Source organism: Gambusia affinis, linkage group LG20 (genome assembly GCF_019740435.1).
Source record: "Gambusia affinis linkage group LG20, SWU_Gaff_1.0, whole genome shotgun sequence".
Lineage (NCBI taxonomy): Eukaryota > Metazoa > Chordata > Actinopteri > Cyprinodontiformes > Poeciliidae > Gambusia > Gambusia affinis.
Window position 1 is genome coordinate 20,874,748 of NC_057887.1, and position 13,628 is coordinate 20,888,375.

General features: G+C 37.4%; 2 protein-coding genes across 5 annotated transcripts; both read left to right on the forward strand.

Moving 5' to 3' along the window:
- The first annotated feature begins 711 nt into the window (after positions 1-711).
- LOC122823556 (cytochrome c oxidase subunit NDUFA4-like) lies at positions 712-4,831 on the forward strand. Its single transcript, XM_044103311.1, has 4 exons — positions 712-889; positions 3,154-3,242; positions 4,341-4,401; positions 4,556-4,831. The coding sequence occupies exons 1-4, from the start codon at positions 842-844 to the stop codon at positions 4,610-4,612; spliced, it is 255 nt and encodes an 84-aa protein (XP_043959246.1). The 5' UTR covers positions 712-841; the 3' UTR covers positions 4,613-4,831.
- A 1,305-nt stretch (positions 4,832-6,136) lies between these two features.
- cenpt (centromere protein T) lies at positions 6,137-13,469 on the forward strand. Of its 4 annotated transcripts, none has more exons than XM_044103316.1 (14): positions 6,150-6,474; positions 7,535-7,655; positions 7,736-7,871; positions 7,955-8,048; positions 8,150-8,286; positions 8,413-8,467; positions 8,551-8,687; positions 8,976-9,620; positions 9,792-10,067; positions 11,011-11,283; positions 11,362-11,461; positions 11,571-11,735; positions 11,910-12,014; positions 13,282-13,469. In XM_044103316.1, exons 1-14 carry the CDS (start codon positions 6,389-6,391, stop codon positions 13,409-13,411), a joined length of 2,460 nt encoding a protein of 819 aa, XP_043959251.1. In that variant the 5' UTR covers positions 6,150-6,388; the 3' UTR covers positions 13,412-13,469. The 4 variants fall into 4 exon arrangements, with proteins under 4 accessions (XP_043959247.1, XP_043959251.1, XP_043959248.1 ...); XM_044103315.1 differs by having other exon boundaries at positions 6,151-6,474; positions 8,976-9,232; positions 9,263-10,067; XM_044103312.1 differs by having other exon boundaries at positions 6,137-6,474; positions 8,976-10,067.
- The last annotated feature ends 159 nt before the right edge of the window (positions 13,470-13,628 follow it).

Here is a 13,628-nt window from a genome sequence, read left to right on the forward strand (position 1 = left end):
ACCCATGTTAGTTACTTGTAAGTTAGTTTTGTCTTATTTCAGGTACACTAAGATATTTGCACTAGAAACTAGAACAAAACTTGGTCAAATTTGTGGAGGTTTTTTTTTGTTTGTTTTTGGCAGCGTGGCAGAAATATTTGGTACTATTTCAGTTTGATTTACAGAATCTGTATTAGCAACTGTTTTCCTGCAAGTACGAGTAATAACATTTCCTTCCAGATGTGTTTGTAATCAAAATTTTAAACTTTACTAAGTTTAACTTTAACTCTGACTTTACTAAGTGTAAAGCATAATATAGTTAATTTCTGTTAGTAATTCAGTTGAACAAAGTGGTGTATTTCATGTATTTATCATCATAGAAATTAGAATGTTGTACAAGAACAATAGAGTTCTTTTGTTGTTGTTTTTTTTTGTCCAAATGTTTGAATAAAAAGTTGAGTGGAAGGAAAAGGTGAGGTTAACAAAAGGTGCACAAACACATGGGAGGATTCTGATGGAGTTTTGCCTCAATTCTTTGTGATTTACTATTTATTCAAAAACTAAAAACAACGCATATTTTATTGAAATGCATCAAAGTTGTGGTGCATAATGTGAAAATGTGATTGTAAAAGCAGAGACGGGCGGCAGCAGGTGATTTTTCTTTAAGAGGTCCGCAGCCTCGCGGTGTGACCGGGGTCCGCGTACCCGGCCGGGATTGGCTGGCAGCGGAGGAGTGGGTGTTCAGCTCCGCTGCGTGTCTGCAGGCCTGCAGAAAGAAGATCCGCAGCAGCTCTGCCTGTTTGTCCGCAGATTCCTACAAACCCAACAGACTCTGGTTGCTGTTGCGAAAAGACCCTCCACCATGTCCATGTTCTCGGTCGTCCGGAAGCAGATGAAGAGTCACCCCTCTGTAAGTCTCAAATGCTGTAATTTAATTTAATTTTTTCCCTCCTGTGCTTTTTATCCTTATTTGACATTGAAACGTGCGCGCTGAGGGTGAGGCGCGTTCCCGATTGCTGAAATATTCAGTAGGCTAAAAGGGCGATCACTTATTAAATACTATTAAAAAATTAAACAAAATATATCCACATTACTGGGATCAGAACCCATATGTTTGGGTTTTTTCTTCCAATAACCTTAAATCCTAAAATTTGACCTAAATGGCTTATTATTTTTTATACATAAAAACCACCAAGAAATGAAAAAGGAATGGATGATTAAAACACGAACGCACCTCATTTGGGTTCATTTCTTCAGTAGAAACAAATGAATTGCACTGATTTTTCCTTGCGGTTACCTTTTCACCTGCTGGGATTTGCTGCACTTTACACTCAGGAGCAACATCTGCCAGATTTACTCTGGAGAACCCAGCCGCCAAAGATCCAGGTGGGGGATACATACCGCAGCCATGCGTGGTAGTCGCCCAAGCACGTATGATATTCATACAGGCCTGAATTGACTGAAGTCTATTTTTCCAAGGACGACGAGGTGAAACAGTCTGCTTTACGGCAGAGACCATATAAATAGACCACTGATATGTTTATGTCCTCTGCTGGTCGGTGACTCATTTGCCAGTTTGTTTAGCTGGTTGGGGCATTTAGTCGTGAAAGTTTGATTATCGCACCAAATCTCCAATTTGGAAATAAAATTCAATCGACTTCAGAAGAATAAACCCCCCAAAATTAATGGATAAATGATTTCAAAACCCCTTTATCCCATCCACTCCAACTGATTAATATAATTTGTTGTCGTGAACTTTTTGATATACTTTCAATATTCAATCCTTTTGGATTCACGCAGTGAACCCAAAAATAAAACTCAGCCCTCAATTTGCATTACTTAGCTAAACAGCTACATTAGCTGCGTTTTGGTTGACCTTAAAATTGCATTTTATTACGAAAATAAATTTGCTTAAATTAAGGTTATTTCAAAAATTTGCGTCTTTCAGAACGCAAATTAAGAAAAAGTGAACGTTTATTTTTTTCATAAAAAGAGGTTATTTTCCGGCTGAATCAAGAAGTGTCTTTTCCCGTGTCACATGAATCATGTGATCAACAACCGGATGTTGCTGCTGGCGGAAATAACGAAGACTACAGGAAGTGGTAGGAGGATGATTGCCAACACTTTTTAAATGACTTATAGCGTGAACAAACTTATTTTAACTATGTTATTTATTTAATAGAAACACTGCAATTGCAAAATTGTGTTGTTTTTTTTTAAATTGGCAGAATATCAACAAAGTTTTGTGCACATTTGTAATAGAAACAGCTTATGACAGGGGAGCAACTACATACTTTCGTATTTGAGGAAAAATGAGATAGCACCCCTACACACCTGTAACTACAACATACAGTAGCAAAACAAAAGTCTTGCTACTACATTTTATTAGTAACATAAAGTAACCTGAATACTTACAAGCCTCCTCTCGATAGACTGAAATAATTCTCATCAATCCTGTCATCAAACAGGATTCAAATAAAATAAAATAAAATAAAATAAAGGCAGTCACACTTACATGCTTTCTACATAGGACAGTTTTTCCACCATCATTTGGCGCCCTCTTTAGCACAGCACCCACATGCGTCGCATATAATGCTTACACACTTTTTTGTTGTTTGACTCGAGAAGAAATTTCGCAGAAATCATTTATATTCACAGTTTATCTGTACTAAGAAAAAGGTTTGCCTTTTTTTTTTTTTCCAGAGAAAGCATCTAGGGCTGGATAAAATATTGTAAAAACTTTGTTGGATGAAACCAAACATATTTTGGGCTGAAATTGCCACTGGCAGCGTTGGGTTGCCGGTTTGAATCCCCGATCCTTTCAGCCTCAGTCTCTGTGTAAACGTATAAATTACTAAATGTAGATTAAAGAGCTTTGGAGTCCTCTGACTTGGTAAAGCAAAAGCCATTTACGATTTCTTCTATTTTACAGTAAAACATGGTAGGGGTGGTATTATGATCTGGGATTTTCAATGTTTTTTAGCTAAATTGTACAGCTTGTATGTAATATTAAAGGGGGAAAACATGATTTTTTTTCTATTGTTTTACGTCACATAAAGACTGTATATGTGAAATGACATGGGTTTGTGTTATTATCTCTTATTCAATGTAATAAGGCCTTATTATCATATTATCTGATTATGTTTTAACACAATGAATGCTTGTTTTCTACAGCTGATTCCCCTCTTCTTCTTCATCGGTGGTGGAGCGACGATGAGCATGATGTACTTGGCCCGACTGGCGCTGAAGAATCCTGATGTCTCGTAAGTATCTCTGCACTGCAAAAACTTACCAAGTATTTTTACTTTAGTTTCTATGCAAATATCTTAGTACCCTTGAAATAAGACAAAATTTATTTACAAATATCTTTTTTAACAAGATATAGGAGCTTGGTTTAAGTCAAAAACTCATTAAAAAGTACTACCTAAAGTTTAAAAAGAATATTAAAATTTTTCTTAATTAAGAATATTAAAAATTAAAACAAACCAATTTTAAATGGCTGAGGCTGTTTGTTTGTATTTTTGTGTTTTGATATTGTTTGTGTGTTTTGAAGTATCTTGATTTGTCTTTTTTGTGATTTTATTGCAATGTTTGTCTCTACACTGTAAAAACACTAAATCTTACCAAGTAGTTTCTAGTGTAATTATCTTAGTATTCTTGAAGTAAAACAAAACAAACTTACAAATAACTTTCCCACAAGATCTAGAAGCTTGATTAAGTAAATAATTTCTTAATATTGATGCATTTTATTTGTTCTATTAACAGATTATTTCACTTATAACAAGGCATTTTTCCCAGGTTATAAATATAACTACCACTTTTTCATTAATATTAGGGAATTATTGACGTAAAACAAGCTTACTTCAAGTGTACAGAAATGTTTCCACTGGAGTAATTTTATGTTTTTGCATTGAAAATTACCTGCAAAACAGCATAAATACAAATCTAACCAAGTTTTTTCATCTGGTTTCTAGTGCAAATATGTTAGCAGTGCAAAGATATGTAGGCTTGCTTTAAATAAATATTTCTTTAATATTGATGACACAGTACTAGATCCACTGGTAGATTATTTAATGTATAACAAGATATTTTCCCAAGTTATTAGTTGAAGTATCTTCCAGTGGAACTAGAACTTTTTCATCAATACTAAATAATTATTTACTTAAAACAAGCTGCTATATCTTCCTGAAAAGTTACTTGCAAGTTAGTTTTGTCTTATTTGAAGAGACTAGACAAAAGTTCTTGGTAGGATTTTGTGTTTTTGCAGTGTAACACAATATATAGTGTGATTTTAAGATTGTTTTGTTTTGTAAATCATCATATTTTAACCTCTGATATCCCCTACATTATGTCATCTTCAGGTGGGATCGCACAAACAACCCAGAGCCCTGGAACAAGCTGAAGCCCAATCAGCAGTACAAAGTAAGACATTAAAATAAAACACATGCTAGTTAATAGTTGTTATTTCTTCGTATCAGGTTAAAGCACAACTTGTGTTCTTATCATGCGTCAAAGTCCATGTTTCCTTCCTCACCCTGACTGTGTCCTTTCACGTTTCTTTTTCTCACTCTTCCAGTTTTTAAGCATCAACACAGATTACTCCAAACTGAAGAAGGACCGGCCAGATTTCTAGGTCCTTTCACAACCGGGGTGCCGAGATTATCCACTTTTTTGTTTTGCTAAAGTCCAAGTTGAGTGTTGGTCATTTAACAGTCGATTATCAACAGGAAAAGGATCATGAACCTATAAACGTTTGAATAAAAGCAGGGTACCACCTGTTTCTATTGATAAATTCTGTTTTTTTTCTTCTATGTGTTGTAAATTATTAAAGCAATTAAAATGATTAACCTCATTAATATGTTTTTTTTTTTTTTTTACATAATCAAAGGTTTTATAAACACAGCTGTAGTCGAGGCGACTATTCAAACTTTTACTTGGATCCTCAATTTAAGTTTCGTTTTTCTCCAAGAGAAAACGTCACGGTCAGTTTGTTTTGTAAATAATTGACTAATCAAGATTAAAAATAAATTCTTTCCCAAAGCAAGTTGACTTGAAAACATTCCTCTGGTGACGTCACAAAAGGAAACGGATCTGAGATATTTAGTCTTCTTCTTTTTTGTTTACTTGCATCTTTTTTCAATTATTTCTTCCTTCAAATGGGTTAAATTGCATTTGCTTCAGCAAAAACTTTGAAATATAACTGCATAGTAAAACACATAGAATTGGACAGATTTTGTCCTTAAAAATTCCCATCTAACCATTAAAGGCTAACAATATTGACATCACTTGGTTTTTACTGAACATGAAGGTTGAGTGTTTAACCATGGAGCTGTTTCTTCTCCAAGTTAAAATGTCACTGCTTTTGCTTTCACACTAATATTTACATTTCAGCAGTGAGCTGCACTAAAGCATTGCCAGCCCAGTGGAAGCTGCGACTTCTAAAGCAAACTTTGACCTGTCAGAAGCAGAGGATTTCTATTACTAGTATAAAACATTATCAGTAGTAAACAGAAGACTGAACCTGCCTGGAAGACTTACAGGAGTTGGGAAATATCACTCGAAAGTGGAGCAAGGAGCAACTGGAAGTGAAGCAAGATGTGACTCTGTTATACGAAAAACAAACTATGAGACAGAGCTTCATTTCCTATCTGTGGGAAATTGCATGAAAATATACCTCTATGGAAAAAGAGCAGGGTTGCAAAGAAAGAAAGGGAAAAAAAAACCCCACGCTTTTTGAGCTCAAATAGAGCCCCGGCTATTTTGTCATATCAGGCAAAATTTCTTTGCAAAGATTTTGAGAACTATCTTATTATCGTATCATTGTATATTCTTTCCTTGTGTATTTTCTTATTTTTAAAATATATTTTACATGATAAATGGCCACAATAACTATAAACAGTGCAATGCAAATACAATTAAAAACAAACAGGTTCAATTAAATTACATTGAACAGTATGTTGCAAGTGTAATAACTCATTTTAATGAGGAATAATTGAAAAGTGTAGTCACATTAGAATATATTTCTGCCATGACGAAAATGCAAGAGAAAAACAAAAAGCTACAATTGTTGCTACCCTCTACCGCCGCTAGAGGGAGCCAACACACAAATCGAACCACGCCACGTTGAAGAAGAAACAAGGTAAAACTTTCTTATCGCGAGACTTCACTCAAATGTAGCGCGGGACCGTTGTTAAAAACATTAATGTTGAACCAGAAAACAGTTACAGCTTAGCGCATACGAATCTCATGGTAATTTAGAGTCGAGCGAGAGTAATTTACGCCGTTTTTGGCTCTCTTTGGTTCGTAAAACTTCGCGCTGTTGTGACAGTTTGTCTGTGGCTTCAGCTCGTTGTCAGACGGAGTTCCTCTGAGGTTTGTTAGCTGTTTTTCTTTTTAGCTCGGCAGGCTAATGGATTCTACGGAGGATTTATCCCCTCGAATTCTCCTCAAGCAAATTCTGATCACCGAGCCGCCCAGGACTCCTGTCGGCAGCAGGTACTGTCTTCTCTTTCAGGGAGAAATAGTGTTTGTCTTTTAAAAGTATAAAGTTTAAAAGTATAAATGATAAACCCCGTCACAACATCCTGCTTTTTAAATAAATTACCACAATTATTGGCACTCCTACTATCGTTACTACGTCTTATTTGTGCCCTTTTTCGTTAGGAAAGCATTGTACTATATTTTTTTCCTTTCTCCAGATTTATGTTTGTTCCTCTGTTTATTTGGACAATTATCTTTGAAAATTACCCTGCTGAAAGACCCAGTCACGACCTATTTTCACTTCTCTAACAAACGCCATGACCCTGCAATAAACCCTTTCGGTATTTTACAGAGTCTTTAAATTTAAGAGGCAGTATGGACCTTATCACAGTATTTTCTCATTTGTTGAAAAAAGTCTGACAACAATGTACAACTGGATCGGAATTAACTTTTAAGTGAAAACAAAATGTACATTTACTGGACGAGAAATTGTCCCAGAGGTTTGTGCGATAAAGGATAACGTTTTTTTGAGACCGTTTTCAAGTACAGTTATGGAAATGGTATAATAATACAAGAGCACATTCTCAAAAAATCTATTAACTTTAAATTCTAATAAGTTCTAAGTATCCAAAATAAACTAAACAACAGAAAAAGCAAATAAAATGAATTATAAAATCTCTGTCTTTAAAAAATGGCTAGACCAAAGCAGCAGATGTAGACTTTTGTCTTCCAGTTTTGGTAGAAAAACAGAGAAAAGAAAAAAAATCAGTACATTTTTCAAATAGAATTAATGAGTTTGTTTTAATTTATTATGTGGTTAATTTATTTATTGCTTATTGTGACAGACATGTTGTGTTAAAAGACGCTTTGAGTTTAAGATGTTACCCTTTGCTGCAATTAGCTAACAGTTTTATGTTTTTAGCCATATCCAGTGTTATAAAGACAATAGAAATTGATGCTTTAGTTGTGTTAACAGGAAGTCGCTTAAATGTAAAAATTTAAAGCTGCAAAAAAAAGAATACTAGAAATTTTAATTGAAAACGGGTAATTTTCTTCTTCTCTGTCTGCATGTCAGTGAGCCCCAGGCAGCAGGTAGCAGCGAGCCACGGCGCAGCAGCAGGCGCAGCAGGAGAGATGCTGAGCCCCAAACTCCACAGAACATCCTGCGACGCAGCCTGAGGAACAAAATCCAGGAGGTGAGAAGAACGCAAACGACTCGGCTGTTTAAGGTGGCGTCAGTTTAACCCGTTAAAACTGACCGTGTTTTTGTTTTCAGAATATAACCAGGAAATCCCTGCCTCTCAAGCGAAGAACCGCCTCCGCTGTGCTCAGACAGCAACGTCCCTCCTCCTCCATGATGTTTGATGATGGAGAAACTCCCAGGCATTTACTCAGGAACATCCTGCAGACAGGTGAGTGGATTTATCTGGTTCTCAGTGAGGCGGATGTTTTTGTTTTCCTCTTTACATCCATGTTGTTTGGTTCTGCTTTTCAGAGCCTGTGAAGTCCCCAGTGGTTCATGACAAAGTCGCCCCTGCAGAGCTGCAGCCTCCTTCAGAAGACAATACAGTTACTAGAAGTCGGTCTAGGTGGGTTTAAGACGACTGTTTGGTGTAAAATGTAACTTTCTTCTGTTTCTCAGCTCCTTTATGTTGACTGTTTGTACATTTGTGTTTATTTTTGTGTCCAGTTTTGAGCTGTCAGGTCTGGATCTGCCGGATGTGACGATGGGGAACATTGTGAGCGCCGCTAAGGGCCTGAGCAGAAAGAGACCCCGTCAGAGCCTCAATGTCACCGCTTTTGAAAAACGACTTAAAGGTGAAAACGGTAAAGTTAAACTTTATTTATTTATTTTTCCGTGAAAGATTGTAAACATTTTTACTTGTGCTGATACAGACTCTAGAGTTAACAGAGTTGTAATATTTATGTGATTTGGGGATTTTTTGTTTACAGATGCTGAAGAACCAGAAAATTCAATAGGTGAACATTCATCTCTTTCCCTGTCAAGGTAAAGTTTAAAAAAACTCTTCCAAGTGAAATAATTGTATTTATTTAATATAAAATGATCTGCATGTTCCTTCTGCCGCTCAGCTCCTCCTCCCTGAGTCTGAAAACCCCGTTTGTCGACGTTCACACTGAGAAGAGAGGCCTTCAGAGACGAGTTTCGAACCGCAGAAAGATCACAGAGGAAGAGTTTAGTGCTGCCCTCAGCAAGCAGCAGACGGGAGGTGAGTCTGTCTTTTCACTGCGACCAAAAGCTTCTGTTCATTTCATTTTTCTGATTCTTTACAGCAAAGGTGTCAAACTTGAGGCCCTGGGGCCAAAGCCGGTCCGCTGTAGCTTTTTATGTGGCCCTCTAGACTCCAATAAGTTCCTCAATTTTTTCACAAATCTGCAAAATTCACATAAAATCAACAAATCCCTACTTTTTGTTTTACAGCAAATCTTTATTACCAATAAGAAGAACTTTCCTTTTTATTTTGGCTCTATTTCTTTTTCTCTACTTTGTGTCCCAGATGTGAGCCGCGAAGCACTTCAGGGGCGAGAGGTCGGCGGCGAAGACACAAACTTGGCGGGAATTACGTTGGGTCTGAGCAAACTGAGCGAGCCCGACGTCACGGTCGACATCGTGAACTGCCAGACGGCTCTGTACGACCAGCATGACGCCATGACCTCCAACTTCTCCATCACTGCCACTCAGGATAAACCCACCGTCATGGCGACTCAGCTCCAGAGAGACATGCAGGAGGAGGAGGAGAGACAGAAATCAGCTGAAGAAGAAGAAGTTATGACCAACATGGAGGAAGAAGAAGAAGTTATGACCAACATGGAGGAAGATGAAGAAGTTATGACCAACATGGAGGAAGATGAAGCCAAGGAAATTGCTGATAAAACACAAGATGTTTCATCAAAACCTGAGGAAAAGGACGATGCAGTTGGATTCCAGACTTTTGATCTGGATGATGGAACTGAGGCTGCAGCCGATTCTCAGTCTGAAGACGTCGAAGGAGGTTCTGAGGAAGAGGAGGCTGCAGTGGGTTCTCAAGCTGAGGATGAAGGTGTGGAGCAATCCCCAACTGAGGAAGAAACTGCAGCCGATTCTCAGTCTGAAGACGTCGAAGGCTCTGAGGAAGAGGAGGCTGCAGGTGAGGAGGAGGAAGGTGTGGAGCAATCCCCAACCGAGGAAGACGCTGCAGTAGCTTCTCCATCTGAGGAAGAGGATGCAGTGAGCTCTCAAGTTGAGGATGAGGGTGTGGAGGACGGTCCTCCTGAAGACGCTGCAGCGGCTACTCCGTCTGAGGAAGAGGAGGCTGCAGGTGAGGAGGGGGAAGGTGTGGAGCAATCCCCAACCGAGGAAGACGCTGCAGTAGCTTCTCCATCTGAGGAAGAGGCTACAGCTGGCTCCCAACCCGAGGATGAAGGTGGATCAGTAGTAGGACTTAATCAACTCCAACGTGACAATGAGGAAAAGTGGGACGGAGCCGATCATCAGACTGACGAAGACTATAAGGATGAAGAGAGGAATCGGGAGGAAGAGCGACACATCAGTCGCAGGGCTTTTCGCTCAGAGGGCGGGCTCGTTCTGCCCGTCGTCAAGGCGACAGAAGGTACAACTATTCATCTTTTGGCGTCATCTGCGAATTTACAACCCAAACTGACATTCTTACCCAAGTTATCAATTTATGAGTTTATCTAAAGTTGATTGATATTATCGATTGAATAATAATTAATCGGTAGGCGGCCATTTTCTTAAAAACCTCTCCTATCAAGAGGGATGACCGTCTTTCCTAAATCTTTCATAATATACTTAATTTAACATTATTTTGTGTCAGCTGTATTAAATACTGACTGAATAAACTTAAAATTTTGTTTTCACATAATTATAAAATATATCACATATTTTTAAAATATAGCTAAACAGAAACCTCTTAGGTTGCTGAATAGAAAAATTAAAATGTTAAACATTAAATCCCGTACTAACAGTCACGCAAAGTGGTGTGTGGTTGATGTAGAAGGAATGTTGATGCAATTAATGGAGAAAAGTTTTAACCTACGATAGCCATTAGGCTACATTTCTCTGTTGTGTCCTCCGCTTTTCTGTCATAAATCCTCGCCTTCGTAGCACGTCGGTCATTTTTGAATAAGAAATTGACGCAGCTCGGCTAAATGAGCGATATTAAGGTGAAAACTAAAGGATTTTGTCGAGTGATTACAATTCAAAACAACTCAAGAAGTTTGAGTGTTTTTGTTTCAAAGCCGCATCCCGTACCGGACTCTCTCTGGACCGTTACTCTTTACCGTTGCTTAATGGGCGCCATCTTTGATTCTTTATCAGCGGCTCCGCTTAAGGAAGACCAGCGGCGCCCTCTGCCGGATGGCGGTCAAACCGCAACACTAAAAGAAGGTCAAAGCAGACGTTATTAGTCAGAAGATTGGAATTTTTTTTTTTTGAACAGTCACTTATGGATCTGGATGAAAAGAGATGATAAAAGGAGACTCAAATATGTTTTTATTTTTAAAAACCAAATTCCTGCCGTTTTATTTTTACAGGTATCTCAGTCATAAAGTCCAAAAGCTATAGCGCTCTGGGTTTGAACACCAGCTTGGAAAGAATTCAGAATCAAACTGGAAAACCAGACTGGGCTAAACCTTCGCTCCAACATCTGGACGAAGATTCCTGGGATGTAAACGATCCGGCGGACAGAAAAAACGCCTCGTTCCACCTCCTCCGTGTCAGCCATGATGCAGAGGTCAGCGGGCAGCAGGAGGATGTTGAAGCTGCTGCAGAGGAAGAGTCAGATGAGGAGGAGGATGATAATGAAGGTGAAGGCTCGCACCTTTTAGTTTGTGTGATTCTTCATATTTAAAAAGTGATCATAATTTGGATTCTTTAAAATGCAGATTTCCCAGGCAAGACGCCAGCTTTTGTCAGAGAGAAAATAAAGTTTTTTACCTCCAGTCTTCCAGCGTCGCCTTCAGTTTCTAAAAATCTCCCAGCAAGGCAAGTCACATTTCTTTCTGCAGCGTCAAACAAGCTTTTACCCGGTGAAATAACGTGCTGAAGTCTAACATTTCTCCTATTTACTGCTTGTTTTTTATCCTTGCTGTAGTGCAAGCGAAGCTTTACCTGCAGCTAAACCAAAGCAGGCGAGACGGCGGCGAACTGGGCTGTCCAGGAGGGAAACAGTCCTACCAAAGACCTACCTGACCAGTGTCTTCAAGCACTTTGCCAAAACAAAAGTCTCTGCAGATGTCTTCCCCGTCCTAAATGAAATGTAACAAAAATTATACTGGTTTTGTTTATACAAGAAAAATCAGCGACTTCATTCTGAAAAGTTTTTTTTTTTTTTTTTTTTTTTTACTGCTGTTCTTTGTGAGATTTTGATCCTGCAGAAATAACCACAAACAGTTTTTACTTTTGTAATTGATGCTCATCCACTTTGTGGCAGAATGGATAAGTTCTTCGACCGTGTTGCTGAGGACCTGGAGACGTACGCGGCCCACGCCAAGAGAAAAACTATCGAAGTTGAAGATGTTGAGCTTCTGTTGAGACGGTACGTTTGGATTTGACGTGTGTCAAACTCGAGGTCTGATTAATTGCAGTGGCAACAGGATTTAGTGTTTAGTTACTCTTCCAGTGCAGTTTCTGCTGAGTTTTTAACGTTAATTTACAAAATTTTAAAAATATTTTTCAACAGAAAAAATCAGATTTAAAACATTCAAATTCAATCAGCCAGATTTCCTCATGTTGATTCCAGAGATTATAGTTGGAGACGCACCAATCAGCTGCTGCAGGCCGATTCCGATTACCGGTTTTACTGGTTTTACTGGTTCTTTGAAACTCTGTTTTCACTAAGCGGTTTAATGTAACACATTAACCACAACTTCCTGATGGAGGCAATAGTTTTAAAAAGGAAGGATGTGCTTTATTCTATCAATTTATTTATCAAAATGTATCTGATTTTCACCAAACTTTAATGTGCGTGGATTATATGCTGTTTGCTGTGTTCACAAAACAATTTTTTCTGTTTTTTCCCTACGAATCAATCGGGAGAATCGTCCAATTTTTATAACTTTTAGATTATTGTTTTATGGTTTGATTTGACATAACCAACATCTTTAAAGGTATCCTGAACATTCAATACATTAGAATATTATTGAAAAGTCCATTTATTTTATCCAGCGAAAACATTATGTAGATTAATTACACACAGATGGATGTGTGAAAACCTTTATTTCTGTTATGGTGATTTTCCATTTATAGTTAATAAAATCTTTACATTTAAAATTAAAATGTTACATAAAACCATTTTTAAAAAAAACTATTGTTAAAAACAGAAAAGCATTAGCTTCTGCCTGGGATTCACAAACAGAAAATGCTTCAAAATGTAAAGAATCAAATGAAAACAAATTTCTCACTTTTATTTACTATTCAATAATTATTGCATTTATTTAGCATAAATTCTGCCTCCCTTATGATTTTATTTGGCAACCAGTTTTTAGAGGAAAATATTATCAGGTATTATATCATGACTTTATTAATCTGATGTTGAAGAAATTACCAGATAAAATTTTCCACCACAATCCCCTTTTGATAATAAAATATCCAATATTTTTCTATTAATCCATCAAATTTTATTTAATCTTTTTTCTTGATGGTTCCTTCTGACCGTCCATTTCTAGCTTGAAAATAAAATTTTCCTGACTGAAAAGCTCAGTCCTACATGAATGGATTCTTTATAAATAAACCTTCACAGTTTGCATGCATTACTCTGTCAGTTTTTAACTCATGTTTGTTTTGGTTTCTTTTGCATTCTGCAGGCAGGGATTCGTAAACGACAAGGTGCCAGTGGAGGTTCTCATTGAAAAGTATCTGCGCATGGACCAGCGAAAGATCCTAATCCCCATCGCAACCAGTGGAAATGTTGTGATCCCTAAAATACGGAAGTGAATACTTTTAAAGAACCTTTTTTGTCTATTTATCTCTGTTAATAAATGTTATTTCTATATGGAGTGGTTAATCATAGCATAAAGGTTTTTGTACATATGTAAATGTTCCTCGAAAAGATATTCTTTCCATCGTTGTATTGTTTTTTTTCTTCTGTATATGTAAATGTTGAGAGGGTTGTGCTCTGATAAGTGGGATTGTATGAATTATTTTTTAATTT